General features: G+C 42.9%; 1 protein-coding gene across 2 annotated transcripts in view; it reads left to right on the forward strand.

Moving 5' to 3' along the window:
• Nucleotides 1-13,612, forward strand: part of AFF2 (ALF transcription elongation factor 2) — a 351,165-nt gene that overhangs the window by 245,653 nt on the left and 91,900 nt on the right. For both annotated transcript variants that reach the window (XM_056360134.1, XM_056360135.1), the window contains exon 8: nt 3,373-3,424. In XM_056360134.1, the coding sequence (XP_056216109.1) occupies nt 3,373-3,424 (52 nt within the window). The remainder of the gene's footprint in view (nt 1-3,372; nt 3,425-13,612) is intronic.

The raw sequence follows: 13,612 nt of genomic DNA on the forward strand, positions 1-13,612 counted from the left end.
ATTTTATATTTTTCAATATTCAATAAACATGTCTAGCGCTTACTGTACTTGTTAGAAAGTGTCTGCAGTACAGGCTGTGTGAGGACAGTTATTAATCAGCCATTTCAGATGGCTGTTTGGTTAGTTTACTAAGAGTATTCATTTATCTTTTTTATGTTTTCTTCTTTGTTCTTTCCATTTATCCAATACGGAATTTCCTTTGTCCTTTTTGGTTTATTTCTACCAGGATATGTCAAATGGGAATTTAACGTGTAAGAAATGGAAAAAAAAAAAATAGATAGCTGGAAAGAAAAAAAAAAACCACCACCCTTTGGGCTTCGTTCATGAAAAGATCCTTGCATTATGTCCTCTTAGATCTGCATTAAAAAAATAATAATAGAACGCTTTATGTAGCAGTGCTGCTTTAAAGCACTGGATAATTTACACATTAAAGTGAGATGTAGGTTTAAAAGGAGGAGTGTAGAATTGAATTAGAGTTAAGAGTCAGAATGATATAGTCTTGTATGAAGATGGTCTCGGTTTCCTGGGGGTATTGTCCTTCTGGTGTGTAATGAGACTTGCAGATAACAATCGGGGAACTGTGGATAGACTGAGGTACAGCAATACACTGAGAATGGCCCAGCAAGTAATGACACTGGGGAAACAAATGAAGGTGTCTGCTAGATAAACAACATTAAAAGTTCCTGTTTATCACCAAAGTCCAGGCCTCTAAAGGTTAATATTTCCTGACAAACTCTGTATTGGGTTTGTTTGGCAAGATTTTGGTTGTAGGGAGCTGCAGGGATGGCTCCTGTGAGAAGATGCCAGAAGCTTCCCCCATGTCCGATAGAGCCAACGCTGCTGGCCAAGGCCGAGCCCGTCAGTGGTGGTGGTAGCGCCTCTGGGATAACGCATTCCACAAAGGGAAAAAACTGCAGCGCAACAGCAGCTGGAGAGAGGAGAGAGACTACGCAAGAGCAGCAGCCCTGCAGCCCCCCAGGCCAGGGCAGGAGGGGGCCGGGGGGGCTCCAGGCACTGAAGCAGAGATTCCCCGGGAGCCCATGGGGAGCCCCCGGCAGGGCAGGCTGTGCCCCCAGCCCGTGGTGCAGCCCCAGTGGGGCAGGCTGTGCCCCCAGCCCGTGGAGGCCTGTGGTGGAGCAGACCACCCCCAGCAACCCGGGCAGGACCACCCTGGGGCAGGGGGTGCCCGCAGGAGCCGTGACCCCCGGCAGTGGTGCTGGGGCACCTCCTGGCAGGGCCTGTGGCCCCACGGGGAGCAGCCCAGGCTGGGGACCCCACGGGGACCCCCCTGAGGCCAGCTGGGCCTGAAGGGCTGAGCCCCACAGGGGGACCCACCTGGGACAGGGGAAGAGTGTGAGGAGTCCTCTCCCTGAGGAGGAAGGAGCAGCAGAAATAATGTCTGATGAACTGGTAGCAAACCCCATTCCCTGTCCCCCTGTGCTGCTCAAGGGGAGGTGGTAGAGAAACTGGCAGTAAAGTTAAGCCTGGGAGATAGGGAGGGGCTTGGGGGAAGGTGTTTTAAGATTTGGTTCTATTTCTTATTACCCTACTCTGATTTGATTGGCAATAAATTACACTAATTTCCCCAAGCTGAGTCTGTTTTGCCCGTGACAGTAATTCTTGATGATCTCCCTGTCCTTATCTCGACCCACAGGCCTTTGATTGTATTTTCTGCCCCCTGTCCAGCTGAGGAGGGGGTGTGATACAGCAGCTTTGGTGGGCACCTGGCATCCAGCCAAGGTCAACCCACCACAAATTCTTACTTTTAGAAGATTCTTTATCCATGCTACAGTCTTACTTTTATGGGTTCACATATTACAGGGAGGCATCTGCCGTTTATCAAGACATTAATGACTAGTGGTTATGTGTCCAGATACTTTGTAAACACTGAGCTGCCCGACAACAGAGGTCACTGAAAGACAGATGACTTACAAACTGGTTTAAAGATCTCCTTGCACTTTTTCCTTTTAAGAGCATGAGCATGGCTTCAAATCTTCTGGTATTTCCACCCTGGGATTATTGTCCCTTCTTTAAAATTCCTTATACCACAAGGCATCCATGATTTACCGGTAGTCTTCAAACAAAGGAAAAACCTCTTCCAAACAGAACATCCATTGATTGCTACAGTTCTTTAAAGGCTAACAATAAAAAATCATAGACTTCAGTCTCCATCAAGGCAGAAAGGAAACAGTAATTGCAATTTGCAAGCCTCCTGCCATGGGTGAAGGAGCTCAGGCTGGGAGAAAGGAAGCTCGGCAATTTTAGTGGCTGTCGCAGTGGATCTGGATGGGATGTGCCAATTCATTCATACATCATCTGTGATAAGAGAATGTGTCAAGGTTAAAAGATGGGTGTGAGTTAGAAGTGTGCCCAAAGGAATATCAGCTCTGAAGAGGACCACCTGATAAAAGCGTGAATATGTGGGAAGCTGTACAGGAGAGTATTTGGTGGCCGCTAGCCATGCCTCTCTAGATAGGCAGACCTCAAAAGAAGATACCTTTTCTGGAAAGATGTCACAGCAAATAATATGGTTTCATACCCCATGTGTTTTGCCATACCCAACTCTTGGCTTAAAAATAAAAATAGTAATATAAGATGAGGCATTATTCCACTCTTACATCTACCGAAGGAAAGGAAGGAGGCATTGGAACAGCCATGTCTTTTAGGAGTTTCCTCACCCTTTAACCAAAGGCAGGGAGCAGTTATGTGAGATTTCTTTCTATTTTGAAAAAATATATATGTAAAAATGGGAATATGAATTAGCAGATTCCTAGCTTGGAAAACATTTGCTCTGCCTTCAGATACTAGCAACTGTGAGGTCCCATCAAACCTCAAACAAGCTCCTCCTCCTCTTGCTATTCTCCACTCTCATTCTCAGTTTGATGAGACGGGGATTGGTACTGGCCTGAAAGAAGATCAGTGATGCCCTAGATCAATAATGAAACATGGAGGACATTTTTTTTCAGTTTTTAGCAGTCTCAGAGCTGAATTTCCCTGGCACCTTCTGATTTAGAAATACACTACTGATTTAGAAATAAAATAATTTATAAATAAATTTAGAAATTCAGAAAAATGTTATATATGGACAAATCACTGTGAGACAATGTGCAAATAAGAGGGCATGAAAGAGGAGCTGACTGCCAGACTTTATGATGGATGAGCCTGAAAGTCATTTGTTCTTACCTAGCATCACACAGAAGGACTAATGCAGACATATGTGGGGTATCCATCCGTTTACTTATCCCAGATCTGATTTTGCTGTTGTTGAATTGAAAGGGATTTTTTCCTCTGACTTTGCTGAAGGGGAAATTCAACCCATTGTATATAAAGTTACTTCATTAAATGTAATTCTCTGTTGTCTCTTTTTTTCAGAATGCTTGAGGATGATCTGAAACTCAGCAGTGATGAAGATGACAATGAACAGGTAAACACATCTGACCTAAGTGCATAGACCGTATAACCTGACAAAGTTCTTTCATCAGTTGAATGTGATTGCATGTTCATGTTGGTTTACTATTTTTGCATCAAAAGCATTCTGGAATGCTGTAGAATCCATTAGCTTAAATCTTGCTTGCACATAGAATCTGTGTGGGAGGAAACTTACTCTCAGATAGGAATGCATTTTGTCAATTTTGATGAATTGACTTTGTGAAGTGGGTTAAACAAAACTAGAATATGACTTACTAGCCTTGGAATTAGAGACCACATATGGCATCACCCAGGAATACCTAATATGCTGTGAGTTTCTATCCTCCATTATACCAAACTATCTGTGGAACAGCCTCCACTTGTTTCACACTCAATTTCTGAAATTGATGACCTTTTTGGAAGTGGGTGTAAAATGACCACAACAGACCACCAACACAACCGCAGAGTTGGTTTGCACTTTGCAATTCATTTCTACAATTGCACTTAAGAAGACTGAGTCCATAAGCTTTGTTCCAGCCAATGACTAACAGGCTGGGAGTCCATAGTCAGTAATCCAGTGATTCCCATTTGTGAAGTGAAAATCCTCGGTGTGCAGCTGTAAATCAATACTGGAAGTCTCTCAAACTATTTGGGATGTTAATTAAGAATAATTTTCTGAAAACTGTCTCATGTCATTCTTATCCTTCCCACTTTATAAATATTTATGGATAATGCTGGGAAACAGCTGGTGAAATTCATATTCTCAACATTCTTATCAGGACAAAAAAAGGACACTTTGGGTTAAATTCATCCTTCATGTTACTTTATATATGCAGTAGGCTCAAATGTTTAAACATTTGCAACACAGAGAAAGGTAATGCTATAATTCAGCATAAGATCATCTGTTCAGCCTGTGAAAGGTTAATTATAAGTCGATCTTTCTTTCTTAATTATTTTTAAACCATCTAAATGTTCTCCTTCAACCTAACTATTCCATCCTTTAGTGTTATGTCAGAAAAGATGTGCCTTTTGGTATCAGCTGACCACTTATCATACAAGTCAATATTTTCTAGCACCAAGTTAGACTAGCATTCTCATCTGAAGCCAAAGGATTAAAAGCCTGTACCTGTGCAGTGCGCTGCTGTACAAACACGATGACTTATAAAACCGGGAGGTTTCCTGTGCTATTAGAAACTTGCCCAAATAGTCTTATAAACTAACACTGTGATACCAAGATACCCAAGATACAGAAATGGAAATATATTACCAGGTAGGAGTTACTTTTGTTATCCTATAGTAGTAGTTTTCTAGTGAGTTAAGTAGAATTATTACCAATTTACACTGCTAAGATGTAATCATGTATCATTGCTGAATGAAGAAGCAAATACCTAGGCCAGTATTACTGACATCAAACGAAAAGCCCTCACTGACATGAATAGGTGTCATCTCTGATGTTATTCCCAAGCAGAAAAGACATTGTTATGCCTACACTGCTCAGTGGAGTACTGATAGCTCTCAAAACATCAGTGGTACCCAAAGGCAGCGTCACATGCATGAACAGTGTCACATTGGTTCCAGTTCGGGGGCTGAATCCTTATGTGGTGGTAATGTGCCTGAGCCGGAGGAAGCCTCAGACTGCACTGAAACTCTGTGTGACTTTCCAGTAGTACCATTCACAGCATAACCTGCAGGCAGACAAGAGAGCACAATAAGGATTGTTCATGTACTTTCTCAAAATGTTATAGTATACAGAAAATCTTTTTCCTTTTCATAGCATCATAGAATCTGTCAGGTTGCAAAAGACCTTTAAGATCATTGAGTCAAACATTAACCCAGCACTGCCAAGTCCGCCACTAAACCCTGTCCCTAAGAACCACATCTACATGTCTTTTAAGCACCTCCAGGGATGGTACTTCTGTAAGGAAGCTTGTTCCAATGCTTGAAGAAACTTTTCTTCCTATCCAATCTAAACCTCTTGTGGTGCAACTTAAGGCCATTTCCTCTTCTCCTGACACTTCTTACCTGGGAGAAGAGACCAGCACCTGCCTTGCTACAGCCTCCTTTCAAGTAGTTGTAGAGAGTGATAAGATCCTCTCTGAGTCTTCTTTTCTCCGGGCGAAACACCCCCAGTTCCTTCACCTGCCCCTGGCTTGTTCTGTAGACCCTTCACCAGCTTTGTTGCTCTCCTTTGGACACGCTCCAGCCCCTCCACGTCCCCCTGGCAGTGAGGGGCCCAAAGCTGAACACAGGATTCGAGGGGCGGCCTCACCAGGGCCCAGCACAGGGGGACGGGCACTGCCCTGGCCATGCTGGCCACACTGTTCCTGACACCAGCCAGGCTGCTGCTGGCCCCCGTGGCCACCTGGGCACAGGGCTGGCTCCTGCCCAGCCGGCCCAGCCAGCCCCCCCAGCCCCTTTCCCGCCGGGCACCTTCCCAGCCCCCTGCCCCAGCCTGCAGCGCTGCCTGGGGCTGCTGTGCCCCACGGGCAGGGCCCGGCACGGAGCCGGGTTGAACCTCACACAGCCGGCCTGGGCCCCTCGCCCGGCCTGCCCAGACCCCCGGCAGGGCCTCCTGCCCCCCCGCAGGGCAGCACTGCCCCAGCCTGGTGTCCTCCGCAGACCGGCTGGGGGTGCGCTCAGTGCCCTCATCCAGGTCGTTGATAAAGATATCAAACAGGGCCGGCCCCAGCGCTGAGCCCTGGGGACACCCCGTGTGCCCCCGCCAGCGGGATGTCACCCCATCCCCCACCACGCTCTGCCCGGCCGCCCAGCCAGCTCTTAGCCCAGCGCAGAGCACACCCGCCCCGGCCACGGGCAGCCGGTGTCTCCGGGAGACGCTGCGGGAGACGGTGCCAAAGGCTTCGCTAAGGCCCAGGCAGACACCAGCCACAGCCTTTCCCTCAGCCACTAGGCAGGTCACCTTGTCACACAAGGAGATGTGGTTCGTCAGGCAGGACCTGCCTTCCATAACCCCACGCTGGCTGGGCCTGATCCCCCATTGTCCTGCACGTGCCGTGTGACGGCACTCAGGATGATCTGCTCCAGAACCTTCCCCAGCACCGAGGTCACGCTGACAGGCCTGTAGTTCCCCGGATCCTCCTCCCCGCCCTTCTGGTAGGTGGGTGCCACATTTGCTGACTTCCAGTCAGCTGGGACCTTCCCGGTTGGCCAGGGCTGCTGGTTGATGGAGAGTGGCTCGGTGAGCACTTCCACCAGCTCCACCTGTACCCTTTTGGCAGTGTGAACTTCATCTCATTCTAAGTGATTAGAATTTATTCAAATCTCCTAAACTCTCCCAAATACCTTCTTAAGAAACAGATTATGGTCTGTATCTTTAGGGATTCTAAGCATGAACACTTCCAATCACATAAAAAAATAAATTAACTGGCTGGATGGGAAGTACACTGAGCATATTTCTTAAATGCCCTGCATTTCAATGGAAACCACCTTTTCTATGTGCCCCACATAAGTATGGTTGAATCTCCTATTTGTATTACAAATAGAGGGTTATAGACAAACTTATACACATTACAGGAAAGAATCCTGCAGCTTTTTAGGTTAGCTTTTCTTATGCATGCAACTGAATGCATGACTATGCGTCTGTCCTGAGTTTTGTCACACATTGCATCCCAGACTAAGACCTTGCAAAGCTGAGTAGCATAGCTCTGCTGCATCACTTCCGCATTACACTGGCAGTGCTTTCACCCTTTAGCAGCTTCTGCCATATCTCTTTAAAGAGAGCGTATTGGAAGCAGAAGGAAAAGTTGATCTGGCCCACTGGTCAGAGACATAATCATCAACAACGTAACTGCAATGGTTTTTGACTGCAAAGTATTTTTTTCAAGAGGTATTTAAAATATTCATTCATGAGGGACAGATCAAGGCAATTAGAATATGTGAATTTTACAGTTTTGAATGTTCAGCTGTGAAGCGCAAGGTTTGAATTTTTTTTTTATTTTTTGTTCTTTTAACATAAAGTTTTTGCAGTCAAATGGCCATTGTAATTCAGCTGTACACATGTGTGCATTCTGACAGGGAGATAAAAGATTAAAACTCTCAGCTCAAAACCATTCTAACAGTATATGCAACATTTCTGTGAGGAAATGGAATAATTTTCTTTACAATCTTTCTGTTATTTTTTTTTTTACTATAGGCTTTTACAATATGAAGCATGAGCTAGCATTTAATCGTTTTTATTAATAGAAACACAGTATGTAAAAACCAAGTTGTTGGTTTTTTGGGGTTTTTTTCTGCTCATATTTCAAGGAAATTGAAACTCTTTGAGAATGATGGTCGGTAGGGAGCCCTAGGATTTGTCCTTTAGGAATTGGTAGGGACCCTTCAATCTTTACACAGCAGGGGCGGTAGTGACACTGATCCATAAATGCACCTTGATCTCAACTTTTAGTGAATGTCTATAGTATGTGGAAAGAGTTTGATCTATCAGCCTGTCTTCTGAGACTACCAGTAGTCCATTTGTCATGGTGGAAGATTGTTAGAAGTTTGTCTGCAAGAAACAAAGCTCTTCTGTCTTACTGTCTCACTCCTCTGAATGAGCACACGTTTCTGATCAGTATTGCATTTATTTAAGGGTCCATGGATCTCGTGCTCTTTTAGGTGTTAAACATCTCCTTCCTTTTCTCCCCGCTGCTGAGGAGAAACACAATACACATGATAGCTCTAGTCAGTCATATAATTAATTAAGAAGTTATGCCTGTTTTCTGGTTAAGATGAAAGCTACCAGGTTGAAGTCAATGAAAGGTATTTATTATTAGGTAGTATTAGCAAGGCTGTTACTGAATATGCTGCCTACTTTTAACATTTGCTTTTCAAACAGGATTTTTAATAACTGGAAATTGTATCTAAGAGTTATAAACCTGATCCAGTGAACCCTCCTTAATGTGTTAGGTCTTTTTTGGTTAAAGCATGCATGTATATGGCCTACCAATGTATCGCCAAGAAGATTCCTGAAAGGAGGCTATACACTTTGATTTCATCCCAGAGGGCGTAAGAGGCTTCAACAAGTGAGAGCTGACTAGAAATCCAAACTACTAGTGCCAAACAGCTGCAAATTGCATGGAAACCTTGTGGTTCCCCTATCCTTTTAGACTTCTGGCAATTGTGAGCTTGATACAGAAGTCAAGTGAATTTCTTTGGGCTGTGACATGTAGGAGGTCCAGTAAGATGTTCGTTGCAGGTCCCTTCAGACTTCAGATCTGTAAAGTTTTGGACCATACCAATCATGGCAATAGAGCATGAGGCAGCTTACAAGTCACTCCACCCCAACTGTAAACTCCCATCATCACTTTTGGGGACTCACTTAGAGAGACGGCAGTTACCGCCTGCATCTAACACATGTGAACACACCCCACAGTATCATCAGTGTAGACACTTTGGAACTGGCCACATGCTTCGTCCCATAGACAAAATGCTGATTCTTATGTCTCATTGTGGGTGATTTGGGATTAAAGGCACACAAAAAACAACAGGTTAGATCTGGAATCAATTTTCATTTACAGCTGAGAAGCAGTTATTGATGCTGTGCTCACAGTTCAATAAAAGATCCAAAGATATAGACCTTGTGTTTCTCTTTCAATATAAGCAGCATAATCAGTGTCAAATGTTTTTACAAAGAAAATTGTATTGACAGTTTTATTAAAATTGCTGTCTTTAAAGTTTTGTTATCCACAATTTGACCTACTTGAATGGTTTTTAATATGCACACTGACCAACCCAATAGATTTTTATGTCTCATATTTACAATACCAGGTTCACATCTGTTTCATGTATTATTTGAGAGGTATTGTTACATTTGAGCATTGCCTGGATTTTAAACTCTTCTAGTATTGTCACCAAGAGGAATGTTGGCATATGCATCAATATTGCATTCAGAAGTCTTACTGCACAATATTTTTAGATTGCCTACGAGTGATACAGTCAAGGCAGATGACAGACATATTATTAGTAAAACCATTAGATGACAAGGCATTTCAGAGATGCTAATGTTAACACTCCTCTGTGAGGAAGGACAGAGCTTTTAAACGGCTTTATTACTCTGTTAAAAAAATACATCAGAAATTAGGAAGAGTAGTGAAGATTTTTAATTAGTAGCTGGGTTCAGCTAAAAGAGCTTAGATAAAACACAGGTTAGTATTTTTGTTCTTTAAAGCACCTCTGTATAATTCAAATTAGCTTTGAGCTCAAAGGCATCCAAATGAGTTGTGCCTGGATACAGTATTTTAAGTAGCTGTGGTGTACCCAATTTTCTTTAACCAGCTCCTCTTTGTTCTTCTGCCTAAGGAATAGTCCTGTTAACCTTTGAAATGCGTACTTAATTTAAAGAACATTGCTAGTGTTCTGTGTGGTTTTGAACCCAAGAAACTTTGATAGTAGTTACAGACCTGCTCCATTTTCAGTATTTTATGTGTATAGTGGTTTTGGCAGAACAAATCAATAAGATGTTTTTCTTTTCAGTTTGTTTTTTATCCCCTCCTTCCCTTAATGATTGCCACTGCAATTGCCCCTTCTCTGATAACCATACAAACACAAGACATGCATATAATCCATGGCCCTACTCTATCATTTGTATTTTACATAAACAAGGATCTTGTTTGCTAGGTTAGATTAGGTAATTACATACAAAATGTTTGACTTTGTAGCTGAGTCTGAAAAGGTGATCAGCCATAGGCTGAGCTTTGAATTCTTCTAAGGCACACCGAGCTTTCAAAGCACTTACTCAAGTTAAATTTTTTTAAAGTTTATGAAACTCTCAGATACAATATGTTTTCATCATATCATGTAAACACTTTTTAAAGTGGAACAGGGACCACTTCCCTTGGAACAACACATATCCTTTCCTGTTGTAATTTTCCCCTTTTTTTAGCTGGATCCTGAACAAGATGTTTACCTCCGCAAGGTTTCTCTACATTTCCATTTACTTTGTTATCAGCAGAAAGGCTGAAGAACAGCTCTTCAGTAATGACATCAATACTGCACACACAGTGAGAGAGGTCATCTTGTCAAAGCTATAGAAAAATCAGATGGATTAGGATGAAACTAGGTGCAAAATAACTTTGATAGAGTCTTTTAATGTAAACAGTTTATCTGTCATTGGGTTTCATTGAAATCCCAGAGTGAGGCAGCATCAGTGTAGCCACAGCAGCATGTGTTTTGATAAAGAACCCACATTCCAGTGTTTAAGATCTACAGTTATGTTTTATAATTGTGGGGAAATGTTTTCATTAAGCCATTAATGAAAACAGAAGCTATTAGGATAATACAGTCATTCTCCAACCTTGTCAGTCTATAACCATGAAAAATCATTCTGTGAAGATATGTCTCTTCTTGCAACCTCAGTCCATTTTAATTGATATTCAAATTATTTTATTCTGCACAACACTAGTTGAAACAAGCATATATCATCAACTGTGTAAAATTAATATTCCAGCTTCCGTTAGACAAATCTTTGGTAATAAGAGATTTGATGGCTGACATGTCTAAGGTCATAATTCACATGGTAATGATGTAGGTTTGTATCATATATTTACTTATTATCAGCAGAAGCTTTCAGTAACCACTCAGGTCTGAGCTGAGCTTACTGCAGTTATGAGTGAAAAACATGGCATACCACTAAAATACAGTGTTATCAAAAGCTTTTAACTTATTCACATTCACGGAATCTCATGTAATTGTTTCTGCACATGTTGTTATTGTGGAGGTCATCCATCAGTGAGGAAGGGGATTAATACAACTCTCAGGACAAATGGTTGCTATATAATGCACAGTACTACAGATCAGCAATAATCGGGTTGTCCCTGCGGTTTGCAGCCTTGTTCTTACTTGGGCTCTGGGGCTACAGCTGCCTGGACCAGCACAGGAGCTGGAGGAGCCCCATCCCTCCCACTGACTTGCCTTTTCCTTGAGTTGCTTAATATGCACTGGTAGCTCAGTGTCTCAAAGACCCTCTGCTGCAGTCAACAAAATAATACAGGAAAAGAAAATACTGGCAAGCAGGCAGGCAGCCCTTACAAAGGGGGAATGAAATGCCTTAGCTGAAAAGATGAATAAATATAGCTGCAAGAAGTCCTCATTTCCCCACGAGTAAGCAAGCACTTCAGGTAGCCCCTCAGCGCTCCTTAAACAGGTGCTTCCAGGTGCTTCTCTTGGGTTTAGTTTCTTATGCCACCAGCCTGAAGCAGCCAAGCTCTGTCAGCCATACCATAAGACGTCATTCACCTGAAGGAGAAGCGTTAGAAAGACCTGATGCCTCCATCACTAATGAAGTAGCAGTGGAAAGGCTGGTTGTTCCTCAGTACAGCCATAAGGACCAGATGCTGGAGATCTGTCAGCCTATTTGGGGTCGGAGGGAGGGGGGAGTTGCAGCTTTGAGTCCACAGGATGGGTCATGCACTCTGTGTGTGTGCATGCTGGTGCACACATCATTTTGTAAAGGAGTCTTTATTATAAGCACGGAGGAAAAATATATTTCCCCAGGGCCTCTTACTATGTATGCCACTTATGCAAAAGCCCTGTATTGTTTTGGCAGCAAACAGAGGTAGCAGCAGGTGAGATAATTGATTGATACCAGCGTTGTTGCTGTTAAGAGAAAAGCCAGACTTGACCATACTGTCCTATAAAAATAAATCTGAAGTCTGTGATATCTGCAGGCCATCTCAGTGCTCAACAGTCACTAATCTGACCACATAGGAAACATTTATCTCCCTTTTCTCCTCAAAAAGGGAGTGTGATTTTTATCATGAATGCCTTGTGAAGCATTTTGGTAAAGAAAGTGTCTGGCTTTCTTATGCTGGCCATCTGCAGCGCCGCTCTTTTGTAGAAGCCCAAGCAACTGTCTGTGAACTTGAAAATCTAAATTCTTGGGAGTTTTTTACACTTGTGGAGGATAGTGCTAGCGCTGGCTTTGAGACTGGGGGCGTTGCAGAAGTCTGAAGGAGGGACTCATAAGTGGCCAGAACAAGCGTAAAGTAGGTGATGAAAAGGACATGATAAATCCAGTAATTAGCTTCTGTCAGCCAGAATAAGGGGGGAAGAAGTGAAAGTTGATCTCCCCTGGAGGCATTCCAGAAGGAGAACAGTAATGAGAGCTAAACACCTTAATTTTTCTTAGGATGAATTAATCTGCCACTGCAAGGTTTGCTGGGGTTGAAGGTGCTCCATTCTGTGCCAGCAGGGTGAATCTTCCCAGAACAGACCTTCTGCCTGCTGGTAGGGACAGGTCAGGACCACAGTGTGACAGTGCAATTGATTTGGGCAGGGTGCTCTCACAGAGAGCATGCCTGCTTTACAAAATTACCAATTCCATGGCAATACTATTAAGTATAATTTTTGGAGCTGTTCAATTTAGTAATTGGCTAAGTCATCTGAGCAATGTAGTAAACCAGACCAAGGTCAGCAAAGAGTTATTTCATGTGTTTGCCTCTGTTACCTCTGCTGCCTGTTTGTAATAGATTTAACATTTAGTGTAGATGTAGCGTTCAGTATAAATTAAAATCCTTAAAGTCTTTAGTCCTGTGCTGGAAATTAATGGGTGGTGTTAACAATAGCAACATCAGTTCACATCTTCCCAGCACTGCCACTGCTGGTACTCTTTGACTCTGCCCTTTTGCTTCTCAAGTCTAGGCAACTGTTCATTGATTTAGAGTAGGGAAGAAACTAAGGACAGGTCGAACTCATGAAGGAATGAGATGAAGGCCTTTGCCACAACAGAAAATCTAAGGGCATAAACTGCAAATGAGCAGCAGTACAAGGGGCTGCTTCTGAGATATCTCCCTGTACTCCTTTCCATTTCGACACAGCAAGTTATAATGCGTGAACATTGCAAAAGTAACAATCAGACATTGCAGGCTAAAGCTACACATTATTATAAGACCTAAAATACCAGCACTGTTCAGGTAACTTTCAGGGATGGAGATACAAAGAATTGTTCTTTGTCTGTTTGAACTCAGAAACAGAGGAGTGCACAGGCTTGGAGACTGCCTGCAGCTGCGCAATGAGGTCACAAAATATTCTTTGAATCTAGCCTTTTGCTGCTTATTTCTTGAAGGAAGTTTAGAGAGACTTTTTGTTTTTCTTACAAATGTTTCCAGACCTTTACTCTGTTTCTTTTGCCTCCTCAATATTTTTAATCATGTCATTAACATGTTGAAATGCAGCTATGGAGTAAACCAAACAAGGAATAGATTTT

The sequence above is a fragment of the Falco biarmicus genome, chromosome 14 (assembly GCF_023638135.1).
Source record: "Falco biarmicus isolate bFalBia1 chromosome 14, bFalBia1.pri, whole genome shotgun sequence".
Classification (NCBI taxonomy): domain Eukaryota; kingdom Metazoa; phylum Chordata; class Aves; order Falconiformes; family Falconidae; genus Falco; species Falco biarmicus.